The 17090-nt window shown below is 33.7% G+C and overlaps 1 protein-coding gene across 1 annotated transcript in view; it reads left to right on the top strand.

The window, feature by feature from the left end:
• The window catches only part of LOC136863587 (putative sodium-coupled neutral amino acid transporter 11), a 144680-nt gene that overhangs the window by 115079 nt on the left and 12511 nt on the right, over positions 1–17090 (top strand). The window contains exons 7-8 of the mRNA XM_068226004.1: positions 5194–5447; positions 7665–7869. Coding sequence (XP_068082105.1) covers positions 5194–5447; positions 7665–7869 — 459 coding nt within the window. The remainder of the gene's footprint in view (positions 1–5193; positions 5448–7664; positions 7870–17090) is intronic.

Raw genomic sequence — 17090 nt, 5'->3', positions numbered from 1 at the left:
ATGGTTAATTGTATGTTATGTTAATATTTTGGATTAGCCTTTCTTTAAACTTTAGACTTTATATAATCAAACTGTTATGATAAGGGATGATAAAACTTAGCTAAGTTAACATTTTATGAATGTTATAGTCATGTCATAATTGTGTAAATCATTATTATCATCATCATCTTCAAACTGGCTCAGTCAACTAGAAAATGAAACTCAGGAAAGTAAGGAATTTCAAGTTACCCAATTGCAACAGTCAAGTTTTAGGGAGGAAGGGGGTCTGAGATTGCTCTTGGTAAACTGTCAGAGTGTAGTAAATAAACAATTAAAATTCAGTACATTGATGGAATCTTATGAGACCGATGTGGTGATAGGAGTGGAATCGTTGTTGAGGGAAGGGGTGGTAATAAAGAAGTATTTCCAGAATGGTACACAGTCTATCGTAGAGACCAAGGAGATAAAAAGGGAGGGGGGGGTGTTTATTCTGGTGAAGGAAACTTATTATTCACATGAATGGTTTACCGATGAAAGGGATGAAATATTAGGGATAAAATTAGTTTGTGATAATATGAAGGAGGTGGGAATTATAGGAACATACAGGCCTGGAAGAGAGGAAAGAGACATGGAAATATTTGAGAAACTAATAGATTATACTCATAAAAACAATAATAATGATATGGTAATAATTGGGGGAGATCTAAACTTGCCGGAAGTTGAATGGAATGGAGCTGCAAGTGAAGCCCATGAACAGAAACTGGCAAATAAGTTAATTTGGGAGGGAGGATTTACACAAGTAGTACAAGAACCAATTCGTCTCAATAACTTACTAGATGTATTCTTGGTTAAACCATGGGAAATTGTTGATAAAACTGAGGTAATTGAAGGAATAGGTGACCATAAGGCTGTAGTAATGTATGTAGGACTGGTACCAAAAAGGCTTAATAAGAGGGTCACACAAGACAAGAAATTGTACAGAAAAACTAAAGTTGATAAATTTGGGACTTACCTTAAATCACAATTCAGTTGTTGGATAAGTGAAGGGAGTAATGTGGATACACTTTGGGCTAAATTTAAAGGAATCATTTGGGAAGGAGAGAAGAGATTTGTACCTGTTAAGAAGGGTGAAATGACCTCAGACCCTGTTTATTACACAAAGGAAATAAGAAAATTAAAAAGAAAATATAGAATAGTAAACAGGAAAATCAAAGACGTTAGGGAGAGTAGAGAAACTAGAAAACAGCTAATGAGGGAACTGAATAGAGTGAAAAAGGAAGCAAAAGAGAATTATATGAATGGCATACTTCAAGAGGGTAATGACCACAAAGGGAAATGGGAAAAGCTGTATTCATATATCAGGAAGCAAAAAGGAAAACGAATCCAAATTCCTACAATGGTGGGAGAAGGGGGTGAACACTATTTAACAGATACTGAGAAAGCAAACCTATTTAGTAAGGAATTCAGAGATTCAGTAGATGATTGTCAGGAGTTGGAAACTGAAACAGAAGATAGAGAGGGAGAGACACAGCGGGAAACAAGAAGCTTCTCATTCACAAATGAAGATATTTTCAGAGAAATCCAACTGCTTCAGCAAGGAAAAGCAGCAGGAAGTGATCAAATTACTGGGGAGGTGTTAAAGACAATGGGGTGGTACATAGTGCCTTATTTAAAATTTCTCTTTGACTATGTCATAAATAATAGTGTAATACCAAAGGAATGGAAGGAATCTATAATAATACCAATTTCTAAAGGAATGGGTGATAAAAGGAAACCAGAGAACTACAGACCAATCAGCCTGACCAGTATAGTTTGTAAAATACTGGAGAGTTTAATATCAAAGTACATCAGAGGGATATGTGATGATAAAAATTGGTTCATAAGGAGCCAGTATGGATTTAGAAAGAAATTTTCTTGTGAGGCACAACGGTGGGATTTCAGCAAGACATATCAGATCAATTGGATTCAGGAGGCCAGTTAGATTGCATAGCCATAGATCTTTCCAAAGCCTTTGATAGAGTGGAACATGGAATATTATTAAAGAAATTGGAGGGAATAGGATTGGACGTAAGGGTTACATGTTGGATAAAAACATTTCTAAATTCAAGGATTCAGAAAGTCAAAGTAGGAAATAATATATCACAAGAAGAGAATGTTTGGAAGGGAAGTGCATGGGGTAGTATAATCGGTCTGTTACTTTTCTTAATATACGTAAATGATTTAGGGAATAATACAACATCAAAAATTAAATAACATTGAGAATTGTTCAGAATTACAAAGGGACCTTCAGAGTATCCAGCAATGGGTTGAAGAAAATAATATGAAGGTTAATGGGGGCAAATCAACTGTTACAACACTTACAAACAGGAGTTTTAAAAATGAATTTGAATGTACTTTGGATGAGGTAGTTATCCCAAAAGATGGCAAGTGCAAATACTTTGGTGTGAGATTTGAAAGTAATTTGCACTGGAAGGGTCATGTGGATGACATTGTTGGGAAAGCATACAGATCGTTACATGTCATAATGAGGCTACTTAAAGGATGCAACAAAGAATTAAAAGAGAAAAGTTACTTAAGTATGGTTTGTCCATTATTGGAATATGCAAACAGTGTTTGGGATCCTCACCAAGAATAACTAATAAAAGAAATAGATAGTGTGCAGAGGAAAGCAGCAAGATTTGTAACAGGGGATTTCAGGAGAAAGAGTAGTGTATGGTATCAGAAATGTTAAAGGAACTTGGGTGGGAAACTTTAAGTAAGAGAAGGGAGAAAACTAGACTTATAGGATTATATAGAGCCTGTACAGGAGAAGAAGCATTGGGAGATATCTGTGAGAGGCTTCAGTTGGAAAATAATTATATCGGCAGGACTGACCACAAATATAAAATTAGAAAGAATTTTAGCAGAAGCGATTGGGGTAAATTTTCATTCATTGAGAAGGATGTGAAAGAGTGGAACATTTTACCAGGGGTAGTGTTTGATCCTTTTCCAAAATCTGTACAGGTATTCAAGAAGAGAATAAACAGCAACAGAGAAAAATAAATGAAATGTTAAGAGGGCATTTGACCAGTGCAGGTTAATGTAAATAAAAAATGTGTGTGAATAAATTAATTCCATCCCCTGGTCTAAGGAGTTTGGACAGCCAAAGTAGGGGACTGCCTGTAGGGGTGAAGTACAGTGGGGACTTGGAGGGCCCTGGGACCGCTACGGTAGCTGGGAAGGCCCTTCAGGAACTCTGAAAAGTAGTGGCAAAAGGGGCTCTGGTTAAGACGCAGCAGGTTGTTATGCTACTTAGGTTCCAGAATGGGCAAAAAAATAAATAAATAAATGCAATATAAATTTTAATCTTATACCAGTTGTATAGTATGATTTGAAGTAATTCCATATACTGTATGTCAGTTGACTATATTTGTAAGTAGTACAGGAGATATTATAAGTAGAATTTTGTAAACAATATAAATTTATTAAGAATGAACTGTGTGTTTAATAGAAAAAATTGTTAGCGTAAATTGTATAATATTGTATTTTGGGAAAATTTTCTTCTCTTGTTAGTGCTTGACAATAATGTATTTTAGTGTACCATTTGCCACCGAGGTAGACACCTCATTTGCAAATAAAGAGATTTTGATTTTGATCTTACAGAGATTCAGTGTACAATACCAGCAATGTGTCATGTGTGATTCAAACGCAATGTCATATCCAGTCACAACTAAATGATAGTTAGAACATAGTCATCTGGCTCCTTGACTGAATACTGGCTTTTGGGTCAGATGGCCCGAATTTCAATTCCCAGGTGGGCCAGGGATTTTAACTCTTCATGGTTAACTCACTTAACTCATGAACTGGATGTTTGTATTTGTCTTAATACACATCTCTCCTTCACCTACACACTACCATCACCACAGAAGCACACATGTACTGCCGACCACAAGAAATTTGGGAAAAGGCCAGAGAGCAGCAGCAGCAGAAGAAGAATAATAAGAAGAAGAATATGTTAGAACATAGTCCCAGAGATAAGATGTTATCATATCAGTGAGATAAGACATTGTGATGAGGGTTGTTAAAGTAATTCAGAAGAATCCCAAGGTGACTGTCACAAAAACTGCACATACATTAGTGCTGATTCCATTGTTCTTGGAAAGAACTTTCTCTATACTTCCTTCAATGGCATTCTGTTGAAGATAATTCTCTAGGCTGTGTTACATCACAAGATAATTCATTTATTTATTATTTGAGCTCAGGTAGGAAGAGAACTTTTTGCATTTTTACTAGAGAAGTAGTATTCAGTCCTAAATTATCATGGTCACAGACTTCTTGAACTGCTCAGTAGCCACAAAAATTAATATGAATTTTACTACTAAATGTGAAGGTCATTGTACAAATCGATGAAGGACAGAAATGTAGAAAGTCAAGCAAATGTGGTGCTCTAAACCACAATACTACTATAACCCACATAGCATCCACAATATAAGATTTTTCCAGTTGGCATAGGGTGTATTACAGCACCTGCCATACAGTCCTATTTTTGCACCTTGTAATTTTCAACAAGATAAAATATATCTTGGTGGAAGGTCATTAATCAAGGATGAGTGTAATGTGTCTGAGTTTATAAACCTCATATTTTGTCCCATATTGGCTCAAAACAACTAAGGTTAAATTATAAGGAGATTCCCACCTTCCAATACTTGTCAATTTCTATATAATGGTTTTATTAATTACATGATATACTAATCCAGCTTAATCTTTAGGACATGTTTTGTTCCGATTATGGAACATGTCCTAGAGATTAAGCTAGATTATATCATGTAATTAATAAAACCATTATATAAAAATTGACAACTATTAGAAGGTGGGAAACTCCTTATAACTTAACCTTAGATGTGCCTGAGTTCCAATATATATTCACTGCATTCCGTGGTACCTGCATCAAGTGTTACTTTCCTTTGAGTACTCCCATACGTATATGTTGGTATGTATGTATGTATATGTCCAATCTATCTTTCTAATTTTGTCTGTATGTATGTAGCATGAATCTGTTAGAAAAGGGGCCATGTGTTGCTAATATTACTAGTATATGTAAGTGGTATTGTGTTTTTCCTGTGTGCATTTTTCCATCGTATTACTAACTTTAAGTTCTTGATTCACATTCATAGTTGTTTGTATCCCCTGTACTACATGTAACTTACTAGATCAATGTACTTCTTGTTTCTCTAGGTGATTTGCTTGAGAACTACTGTCCCGGTGATGATCTAATGAATATATCTAGAGTGCTATTCAGCATCACTGTACTCTTGACTTACCCTATCGAATGTTTCGTAACTAGAGATGTTCTGGAAAGTCTTCTTCTCCAAGTATGTGGTATTACTCACACTACTGCTCATCACGTGATCATTACTCTAACTCTGGTGACAATAACCTGTATACTGTCCATGGTTACAAGCTGTTTGGGACCAGTATTGGAACTCAATGTAAGCTCATGTTAATCTGTACAGGTCTATAGCTTGTTTTAAAAGGTGCTAGGAGGGGTTGTTAGTTGGGAATTAATCTTCAAATTAAGAAAGGTTTAACCATGTTACATAAAAGTACAAATATTTGCTATTTTGTTATAGAGAACAAAAGGAATATTCATTTTAATTTTGAGAGGCCTTGTGGCAGTAATTTATGTAGTTAACTTAAGTAACTCTGCCAACCTTAGTGGCATAGTCTGTTATTCATTAGACTTCTATTCTCAATCAATCAATCAATCAATCAATCAATCAATCAATCAATCAATCAATCAATCAATCAATCAATCAATCAATCAATCAATCAATCAATCAATCAATCAATCAATCAATCAATCAATCACTACTGATCTGCATTTAGGCCAGTCACCCAGGTGGCAGTTTCCCTATATGTTGTTTTCCCAGCCCTTTCCTAAATGACTTCAAAGAAACTGGAAACAATTGAACATCTCCTTTGGTAAGTTACTCCAATCCCTAACTCTCCTTCCCATAAACAAATATTTGCCCCAATTTGTCCTCTTGAATTCCAATTTGTTTACCTATTTTGTTCTTAAATGATTTTAAAGAAGTTGTAAATTTAGTAACCCTAGGTAAATTATTCTAAATGCTAATTCCTCTTGCTATAAAAAAATATTTCTCCAATTTACCCTCTTGTATTCAAATTGATCATTTTTCCTCTACTTTTAAAAACTGCATTTAAGCTTATTCGTCTATGAATGTTCTCTCATGCCATATCTTCACTGAGAGCTTGGAACATACTGCTTAGCCAAGAAGCTCATCTCCTTGCTCCCAAATCTTCCCAGCCCAAAGTTTGCAACAATTTCATAATGCTACTCTTTTGTTGAAAATCCCAGAATGAATTGTGCTGCTTCCCTTACTCTAACTGAGGTCTTAACCAGTGGCATATGTGTCCTCTCCTTTACATCCTTACATCAACCACTCATAACTGTATGAAGAGATCTGTAACCTTTATTTACAACTTCATTAATGTGTTTTCCCCAGTGACAATCTTTCATTGTATTAACACCTACGTACTTGCAGTGATCCCCATGAGGGGCAGTGCTTTCACCCCCTTTACCAACATACCTTTGTCTGTTTTCCATCCCGCAACATCGTCAAGGTATTTTTGTTGTCATTCACAATCATATAATTGAGTACCGGTACTCTATACATTATAACTTCATCCGACTCGTTGGCTGAATGGTCAGTGTACTGGCCTTTGGTTCAGAGGATCTCGGTTTCGATTCCAGGCGGGGTCGGGGATTTCACCCTCCATTGGTTAATTCCAATGGCTTGGGAGGTGGGTGTTTGTGCTGTCCCCAACATCCCTGCAACTCACACACAACACATAACACTATCTTCCACTACAATAACACACAGTTACTTACACATGACAGATGCCACTCACCCTCAGCGGAAGGTCTGCCTTACAAGGGCTGCACTCGGCTAGAAATAGGCACACAAAATTATTATTATTATAACATCGTACACAAAAACCTTTGTCTGTCATTCCAGTTCTTTACTCATATCTTCATTTTTATACACGCGTGATAACACATGAAAGTCCAATAATACTGCCTAGTGAAACTCTCCTCCCCTCATAGTCATAATGGGATCAAGCAATGCTTCATTCCTGTTCTTCTTTAGAAGTCTATCTTTTTCCAACTCTCTTTCTCTATCTCTTTCGTCTGTGTCATTGGCTTAGCGCAATAACAAACTCCCAAAATTTCAACTCCTTGTGCTTCTCAGGACCATTAGCTATTAGGGAAGATGTTAAACAAAACAGCAATGATATTAACACATTTTCATACTTTCTTACCTTCCTGAATTTTATTAAGTCCTTTATATTTTGTTGACTCACATAATGTGGGTGTATAATATATGATTTCTTAGCTACATGCAATTATAATTGCTATTTTTAACATTTTGCTAATATGCAGGTTACTCAGTCATGTGCTTGATGTATTGCTTTTATCTTTTAGAATATATCAATTGAAATAGTTTTGAATATTTTAAAATTTAAAATGATAAACCTTGAGTTTTTGAGGTGACGTTGACCATTGTGTTTGGAACTAGCTACCGTCCAGACTAGAGCTAACTTCGCTATGGACCTGAAGTTGTATGCGGTACTTCACTCATCGGACCATACTGAGAATAATGTATTTTGTTTATCTCCCACAGGGTATCTTGGCTGCTGTCCCTTTGGCATATGTGCTGCCAGCGGTATGTTACATCAAACTTGAGGAAGGATCCGTATTCTCTGGAAAGAAAATTCCAGCTCTTTTATTGGCGCTGTTTGGTTTGTTTGTTGCTTTTTGTGGCAGCGTATTGCTTGCTATAGATTTTGGAAGGGGAGACTCGTGTATCCATAAAGATATGCCTTACTGTAAATAGCAATCTCTTGATGAGATCACAAATATATGACTATATATGACTAGGTATATATGACTATATACACAGGTCATGTGAATGGTATTTAATGTTGAATGTAATGGAGCAATTATGGATTGTTTCATCTGTTTATCTTCAGTATGTAAGATTCACTCTTTATTGCCTGTCACAAGATTTGAAATAAATCCTAAGCAATATTGAAATGAAGGAACACAAAGTATAAAAGCTGAAACAGTTCCTTATGCTCTACACTTATAGCCTAAAATGGTTTAGGATAGAACCAAACATCTGGCCAAAAAATAAATAGAAGTGTTCAGTACCAAAAATAATAATGAATATTAGATTCTCAACATTTCATAAATGTGAAAGAAAATTCCAGCTCTTTTATTGGTGCTGTTTGGTTTGTTTAATGCTATTTGTGGCAATGTATTGCTAGCTATAGATTTTGGATAGGGAGACTCGTGAATCCATAAAGATATACCTTACTGTAAATAGCAATATCTTGTCGAGATCACAAATGTAAATACAAATATAAATATGAAATGATTGTAACCTTGTGATCTTGTTTTGTTTTAAGTTTATGAGATATTCAGTTCTCTCTTGATGATAGTAAGAATATTCGGTGCTATACATTAAAAATAATGTACCATAATCACAAGTACCTGTAAACAAATTTCGTTTATATTATAATATATCTTAGTAATTTAGAAGGTTAAGTAAGTAAATTGGATTGATACGTTGAAATAGAACTTTACCTAGATTTTTAAATATAGTTCCATGATTTTAACATTTTAAAATATTGAATTATTTTAAAATTACCGTTGCATTTTGAATAAAATATTACCTCTAGTGAAATGTACACTCAACCACACAAAGTTTGGCCGCTAGCTAAAATGAAAGAATCTGCCACATTAGAGACTCACCAATCAGGGTAAACCTGTACAGTACTCCTCATGAAATGGAAGCACACATAGAATTCCTGTTGTAGTTATCACTGAGATCCAGTTTCTAGATTTACGTATAACATATCACTCTATAACTGTAGGTTCTTCAGTCTGTCAAAATTAATTTTGAGTTTAAATTTACATACAAACTACCTGAAAAAGAAAACATATGGTAACAGTATTATACTTAAAAAAGAAACAATTAACTCTTGGAGGGCAGAATTTAATATATTGTGTGATCAGAGATCTAGCATCACCGGTGGACATAGTAATGAGAAAACTCAACAGATGGCAGTAAATGACACTTATAGGTCATAGTCTGTTAACATAGTTAAATAAATTAGTGTGAAGTAAACTATAATCACAATTTCAAAAGCTTTTTTCTCGGGGAAGTTTTGGAGTATGAATATCTACCTACCACCTCAGTTATTGATGAAGCAGTATAATTGCCAATTTTAAGTTATTCTTAATGTACTTAATTTTAAAGTAACTAAAAATAGAGGAACATATAAAAATCTGCCATAGAATATCGCATTTTTAAGATAAATTTTATAAATGACAACCAAGTTTATAATTCCTTATTACTGTTTTCTTTTTCAGGTAGATTATATAAAAATTTATACTCAAAATTATATGTGACAGACTGAAGAACCCAAGAGGTGTAAATTATGTGTTATGTGTCGATCTAGAAACTGGATCTCAGTGATAACTACAAGAGGAATTCCATGTGTGCTTCCATTTCATGGTAAGTGCTGTACAGGTTTATTCTGGTAGGTGGGTCTCTAATGTGGCAGATTCTTTCATTTTAGCTTGTGACTAAATTCTGTGCGGTTGAATGTACCGTTGTCAAAAGGGTGGAATAATTCTTGAAATTATGATTTGGGGCTTAATTGTGTACTTGAAGGAATAGGCCAAGGTCTCTTGATAAAACTTCTTAGTAGAGCATACCAAATAAATTTCAACAGTGGAACATATGAGTCTGATGGCTCAGAAGACGAACTCCAGGGAGACAACATAATACCCTACCAGACACATTATATTACCTAGCAGTGTTAATTATAATGAACACACCGATGACCTAGATATTAGGCCTCTTTAAACAAAAACAATTAATGAACAAAACACCTAAAACTTAAGAAAATTTATTGTGGATACCATTTTCAAAAATTCCCAGTGCTCTTAAAATAAAACAGATTTTAATAGCATTCTTATTAGTAGTATTATTAAAAATATATTTAAAATACTATGATCTGTTAAAATAGTTAAAAAATATATTAATGTGAAGTAAACTATAATCACAATTTCAAAAGCTTTTTTCTCGGAGCAGTTTCGGAGTATGAGTATCTACCTACCACCTCAGTTATTGGTGAAGCAGTATAAATTAATTGCCCAATTTTGAGTCATTCTTAATGTACTTAATTATAAAGTAACTAAAAATAGAGGAACATATAAAACTCTGCCATAGAAAATAGCAATTTTAAGAGAAATTTTGTAAAAGACAACCAAGTTTATCATTGCTTATTATTGATGTCAAATGCATACCAGTACCGGTATACTGGCAATTCTCACAAATTAATCCTTGTAGGTAATTCATTTACCATTATAAAACAGTAGTAAAACAACACTACTTAATGAGAATAGTTGGTGTGAAGTGAAATCAGTGTTAATTTCTTGCAGGAGATCAACTTTCTTTCCATTGAATGTCCAATAAAATCAAACTGAAGGTAAAGATTAAGATTTTGTTGAATCAAATATCCATTCATAACAAAAGGTGTGTCATAGTAGGAAATGTCAATAAAATGTAAAGTGAAAGATCATACCAAACAAACATTTTCATAAATATAAGTGTTCCCTTCGCAGCCATTACCAACAGAGAGCTAGAAAGTGATGCACGGTTCTACATTTTGTTCGAGAAGAGTCTGTCTAGCTCAATTAGAAAAAGAAATGTGTTGGGTTTATTTAAACTACAAATTAGCTGAAATGTTTTACAGTTGTTCTCTCATAACAATTACAAATACTTAATCCTAAATATTTACCAAAAATTAATATAGTTACAGGCATGACTCAGCTACAAATTTCATTGAATATTTCAATAACTGAAAGAAAATAACAGTGAAATGTATTCAAATAGGAAGTTTGTAACTGATGTAGGAGACAAAACTGTGATTAGAATAAAGTATGGTAACCAGATATGCAACTCCATTCAAAATTATTATACTCTTTTGGGACCAAAAGAGATGTGATATAATCTCTTATTGTTCACCTTTTATGGAGGAAGAAATGAAAATATTCATTCAGACTTCATGTTTATTTGACAGACTACAAACTGAGAAATTTATCAGTGATATCGAGGATTGTTTTAGAGAGCAGAAGTTACATTTTGGTGTCAACACCCGAACAAGGAGTGGAAGGAAATAAAATGTCAACAAATCCTGTGAAGAGTTCTAACCTGCCAAAGAATATGTGTCTCAATTTACTAAGACAGGCAAAGTTATAACACAAATATCAAAATTGAACAGTAATTTCCATGTATAATCACTAATCAGTTACTGGAATCACTTTTGAGCATGTTGTTACTGGTATATTTTAATGCAGAAGTACTATTACCCATCAATAATCATCACTGTACTATGCTTTAAACTATTCAAAAAAAAAGGGATTCATGGGGATGTTAAATACCCCACCTAGTCCTCAGAGGGTAAGAAATCCGACAGACCTATTCTAAAACCAGTCTGAATATTTTATATGGCCTTGGGCCTCTTCACCAAACCTGTTAAAACTGCCCTTACAACAATACATGAATCTAGGTAATTCCATCTCTTAAAATGAAACTAATGGAAGAACTTGTGAGTCCAGAAAGCCTAAGTGATTTAGGAAAGGAATATCACATACAGTACCATACCAAAAGTTTAAAATTATTTTTGGATCAACATATATAGACATATAATATAAATCATTATGGTACTTTTTGATGTGTGTATCTATTAGTTATATACCAGTACTATTTTTGTAAAGGAAGTAATTTGAGACTTTGGATGCTCTTATTTAAATATTGAAAGTTGTATAATTAACAATCATGTAAAAGTCAGGCCTAATCATAAATCTTATAAATGTAATCTTGACTAATACTTCACGATTCTGTAATAAAATTCATAAATATATTAAAAAATGCAGCTGTAAAGTTCTCTGTTAGAATGGGCCTCTGATGGCATCCAGCAAAATTTAAAAGGGAGTAAAACTATTTAAATAGACAATTTAAGAAAATAGAAAACTGTTTATCAGTCTGTGAGATGGTCACTATTCAAGAGAATAAGTATTGGAAGGAAACAAAGAAATGTCAACTCATGTCATATATAAAGACATAGGAACAAGAAAAGGAACATATAATAAGAGGAACAAAATGGCAGGTCAGTGCAGAAAGAGCAAGTAGTAGAAAGATGACACAGGTACAAACATTAAAACACTAATTTACAAGCAACCAAAGTTAATAGGCACCAGCAGATGGCAGATGTTGGGTTAATCACTTCAGCCAACTCAGAATTATATTAAAGTGACCATATTTTACATTCTTGTTACAAGGTAGGGCCTATATTAACTGATAAATATATAAGATTGGCCAAATGTTAGTATTTTCAGTTTCTAAGTAGGTGCGAATAAATTACAGAAACAAAAAATACAATTAAAGAAATTTCAGTCCCATCAATGATTGATTACGGTACTTTGGTGTTAGGAAAAATTGAAGATAAATTTAATAGTTAACATATGATAGGCCACCTATTTAGTTTTTATTGCTGTAAAGCACTAGCTCAGCTTAGACAACAATCTGTTTTTTCCAATCAAGAAGTAATTGTCTACAGAGTATCCCTGCAACATTGTATTACTGTAAAATATGTAAAATCTGGCAAGTTTAAACATAAGTTTCTTGTCTAAACTTCCAGGGTATGGACAGTCATCATTGCAGGCTTAATTATGGATCTGTTTTCTTGAGATTACTTCATCAATCATTGTATGTAATACATCTGTATATCTATTGGTTGTTCCTTTGTTGTTGTCGGCCCTTATATATGCCTCTCCATTGACTTTTGGCATCTGAACCTTCCATATAATACTAAGGTTGCTCACATAGCTTTATCATCAACAAAGCTCTAATGTGGAGATCTTAAAGAGAAATTGTACTTAGTTGATGACAGGTTGCATTCAGAATGTCTGTGAGGTTTTAATCTGTGTATGTGTTTGTGTGTGTGTGCGTGCATGCATGTGCATGAGCATACTATACACAAATTGCAAGGAATGCTGATAGTCTGTCGTTAAGTCTATGTGGAGTATATCTCTATCTGTGTACTTTAATGTATAATGACAAAGGCTATTGCACTTGTTTAATGCCAAATAAGTGATTCAATGATTCAAATGATTCAAAGGGACCAAGCACTATTAATTAATGCGGACATTAATTCATTTGCTCTTTCTGGAAGTGGGGACTTTCTTATTGTAGTTACCATGTCATTTATTTTGATAACTAATTTATCACCTGATGATAAAAAGAATGGTGTAAATATGAAGAATTTATTTAAAGATTTAAAAGCTGATGACTGCAGTATATTGAGTTATTCAGACTGATTTTCATAAGGTTTACACAGTGCTTCACTACATATTGTAAAAATTAAATATATTACCATTCATTGGGACAATTTGTACTAAGCGGATATGGTCATTCTCAGCAAATGACATGTGTGTCAGGAACACATGAAGTACTACATCCATTATAGACACTGTAGTTAGAAAAACGTACATGTATAATTTGATCGTATAGAGCAGTGGCATCCAAAATGCTTCATGAGTAAATCAGCAGAGACATACACATGTGCAGATGCCCTATAAAACAGAGTCAGCAATGGAAGGGGAAAGGAAAGAGAATACTGAGGAAGGAGCTAATACAAGCAAGGCAGATTCTTATGATAAAGGTGAAGATGCGCATGCACTACTGATGGAAATAAGCTGCAGTACTCAGTCTTGTCAGTATGTAATAAGTCCATTTGCTCTTGATCTGGGAAGAATCAAGGGATTATTCAATAAATGTGATGTTTTCTTGGAAACCATGCTTTAAATCACATGAAATTTTTTTACACTACTGTGAAAAAAGGCGAGAATGGCGAGAAATATTGATTTTTAGATTTGAACACCATCTGTTAGCTTGATCCTTGAACTATGTGATGAAAAGAGTAACAGTGATATCACCATATGGAAATGTCTTCAAAATAACCTCGGTAATAGGCTGTGTGGTGTAACAAAACCAAACCTTAAGTCACAGTAGGAATTTTACACTGGCAACTTAAGGTTTAAATGAAGTTCATGCATTGTCTTCTTGTACCAAATATGAAATAACCAGCTTGTGCATCAAGGTAATGTATGGTTACCATTAGAGACTTCATTAATTGGGCTGCATGTTTTTAGCTCATAAGGCATGCACAGAAATCTGGTCGACGTGCTCTGATTTGTTTCTTCATGTGCTGACATGTTCATCGCACAAAATAAAAATAAAATTATAATGAGGTGAGTTACATCAGGTTTACATTAAAAATAACGATTTCTTTTCTGCCAGTGGGTCATACAAATTTCTTTTGTGACTCGACTTTTGGATGGTCCAACTGTAATTGTTCCTGCATTGTCTTCTTGTACCAAATATGATAATGTATGATAATGTATGGTTACAATTATAGACTTCATTAATTGTGCTGCACATTTTATAACTGGTAAGGCGTGCATTACTGCCATTATTATAATTATATCTTATTATATCTTGTTTGTACATCTTATGACAGAATTTCAACATATATGAATGTCGTAAAACTGAAACTTCCGTCTTTCCCTTTTTTCAAATTTTGAACATGTTTACATATTTAATTTCTGGAGAATCAAACTTCTGAAAATCGACAAAAATTATTTTAATATGCAAAACTGATATTCCTTTGTCCAATGTAAGAGTGAGATTTTCTTAAATCGTTAATATATTGTCGGATTACTGTACGCCATTTCCCAATCAATTTTCTCAAAATTAAATAAGGTCTGACTTACAACTTCAATGATGTTAGCTACAGACTTCTGGTTTTCATGAAAATGATCGCAAATTTAACAACTGTCAAAATATAAAGTAAAACAAAAATGCAATTTTCCGACTTAAAGTATGGTTTCCCAGAGATCGTCACAAGTTATGACTACTCCTAAAAAGTGAAGGAACAGGAAGGTATCACTAAAATTTAAGAATGAATGGGAACTGGAATTTTTTTTCTTTGAATGAAGAGAACTCAAAATGTTTAATTTGCTCTGGATAATGGCAGGTCATCATAAGTTCACAATAGAATGCCATTAAACCACTTCTCACAAGAACGACTTTGATGCCACACTCAACAAAGAAAGAAAAGTGAAGCTAAGAGAGCTAAAAGCTTAGGATAGGGTGACCAGATTTCCAAAATCAAAAAATGGGACAAAAATTTTAAAATGACCTAAAGCTACATTTTGTGTATTTGTTATTACTACATGTATATAGCTTTTATAGCATTTTAAAAATATAATCTTGAAATAAGTAGGTTGTGTTATAATAGCATAAATACATTGTTTATGCTAGTTAGATAATTGTACCTTTTTGTTAAAATTCACACTAAAAAGAGCATCAAAATACATTTATTCATTAATGATGCAATCATTCCTCTACCAACATAATATATTCCCTTCATTGTTACTATAAAGAAGTCTAAAACTACAGCAAGACAAGAAATTATTTTGCATGCTGCATTAATGTACTTTTTTTAATCCACCATGGTGGCCAGTCTGAACTTGTGCAACACAGTGTGAACAAACACAAGCTAAATGTTTCAAGCACAATTTTGTCTCAAAGTATGATGTCTTTTGCTATGAAATATTAGAATGGAGCCATTATAAATTATGAAAGAAAACATCTCTGCTGAGGAAGGTTTGCTTGCTTTCTATGCAATGAAACTCAGCCATTACTTCAGACAATCAATGATTATTTCCAATTTACATAGGTTACTTATTTCTGACTCTCAATTGGCTTGGAGGTTCATGGGTAGTTTCCAAATTCTCTTAGAAGTCTGACATTTTCCAGCAGGATATTATAAAAATAAACACACAATGTATCCTGAAAATGAATCTTAGTGGTAATTATTTCCTGAACATTTTCCACACTAAAACTATTCTTTTCATCACTGCACAAAACATTTGTGGTAGAAAATACACTTTCTGCAGCAGCATTAGTGTCAGGTAGAACTAGTGCAGTAACGAGCGGCAAATTTTTGTATCACATTTCTTGGGATGCCATGAAGTTGAAAATTATAGACTACGTTTCACCAACACACTTTCCTAGCTCACTATTTTTCACTTCACATACATATTTAACATGGTTAACCTCAGAATGTTCATCTTCACATATTTCTTTCAGAATACTTTCATCAAACTTTGCGAAAGACATTGCTGAACCGACTTCTAAAGAAGAGGATTTTTGAGCTGTACCCAGTTAAAAGTTTTCAGTGCATGAAATGGATAAGCCCGTTGGTAGTTAATGTGTGATAAAATAAACTTGAAATTTCCATGAATTGAGATTCTGTAAATAAGCCATCATCTTGAAACGTACCCTACTTATCATAGACTGAATTTTCAGTTTGAAAGTTCTTAATTTGCTAACATATTGCCTCAATATTTTTTTATGGATGATGAAAGCTCTTTCAATAAGCTCTGAATAAAACAGACCCAGAGCAGTGCTTGAAGATCCCTAAAGAAATATTTTAAGATCATATGGCATTTGTCTTGAGACAAAAAATAAGATTTTAGCACCTTGTAAAATATTGATGGTTTTATTCACAACCAGATCCAAGGAAAGCCATCTGCATTTTACACTACTAAGAACCTGTTTATACTCCACTTCAACAAACTGCCAGAACTCTTTCAGTTCAATACGAATGATATAAAAATGTGGAAAATTTTGTTTACAATGGTTTATACTATCAGTATGGTACTGACTTGTATCACATCTTACAGTATGTGAGTTGCACAACCTACACCATGAATGCTGTGTTTCAGGAAATGTTTAAGTCTTGCAAAAATATTGTTTTATCCCCTTCTCCCTGCAGCTCTAAAGTTTGTGTTACATTTGTCATCACATAATGCAACATTGTTAATGCTCAGATGGAATTTATTAAGAACTTCTATGATAAGGTTTGCTATAACATCATCTTTTTCACCTGTTATATTCTGGATGTCA

The sequence above is a fragment of the Anabrus simplex genome, chromosome 2 (genome assembly GCF_040414725.1).
Source record: "Anabrus simplex isolate iqAnaSimp1 chromosome 2, ASM4041472v1, whole genome shotgun sequence".
Taxonomy (NCBI): Eukaryota; Metazoa; Arthropoda; class Insecta; order Orthoptera; family Tettigoniidae; genus Anabrus; species Anabrus simplex.
This window is presented reverse-complemented; position numbering and strand designations above follow the sequence as displayed.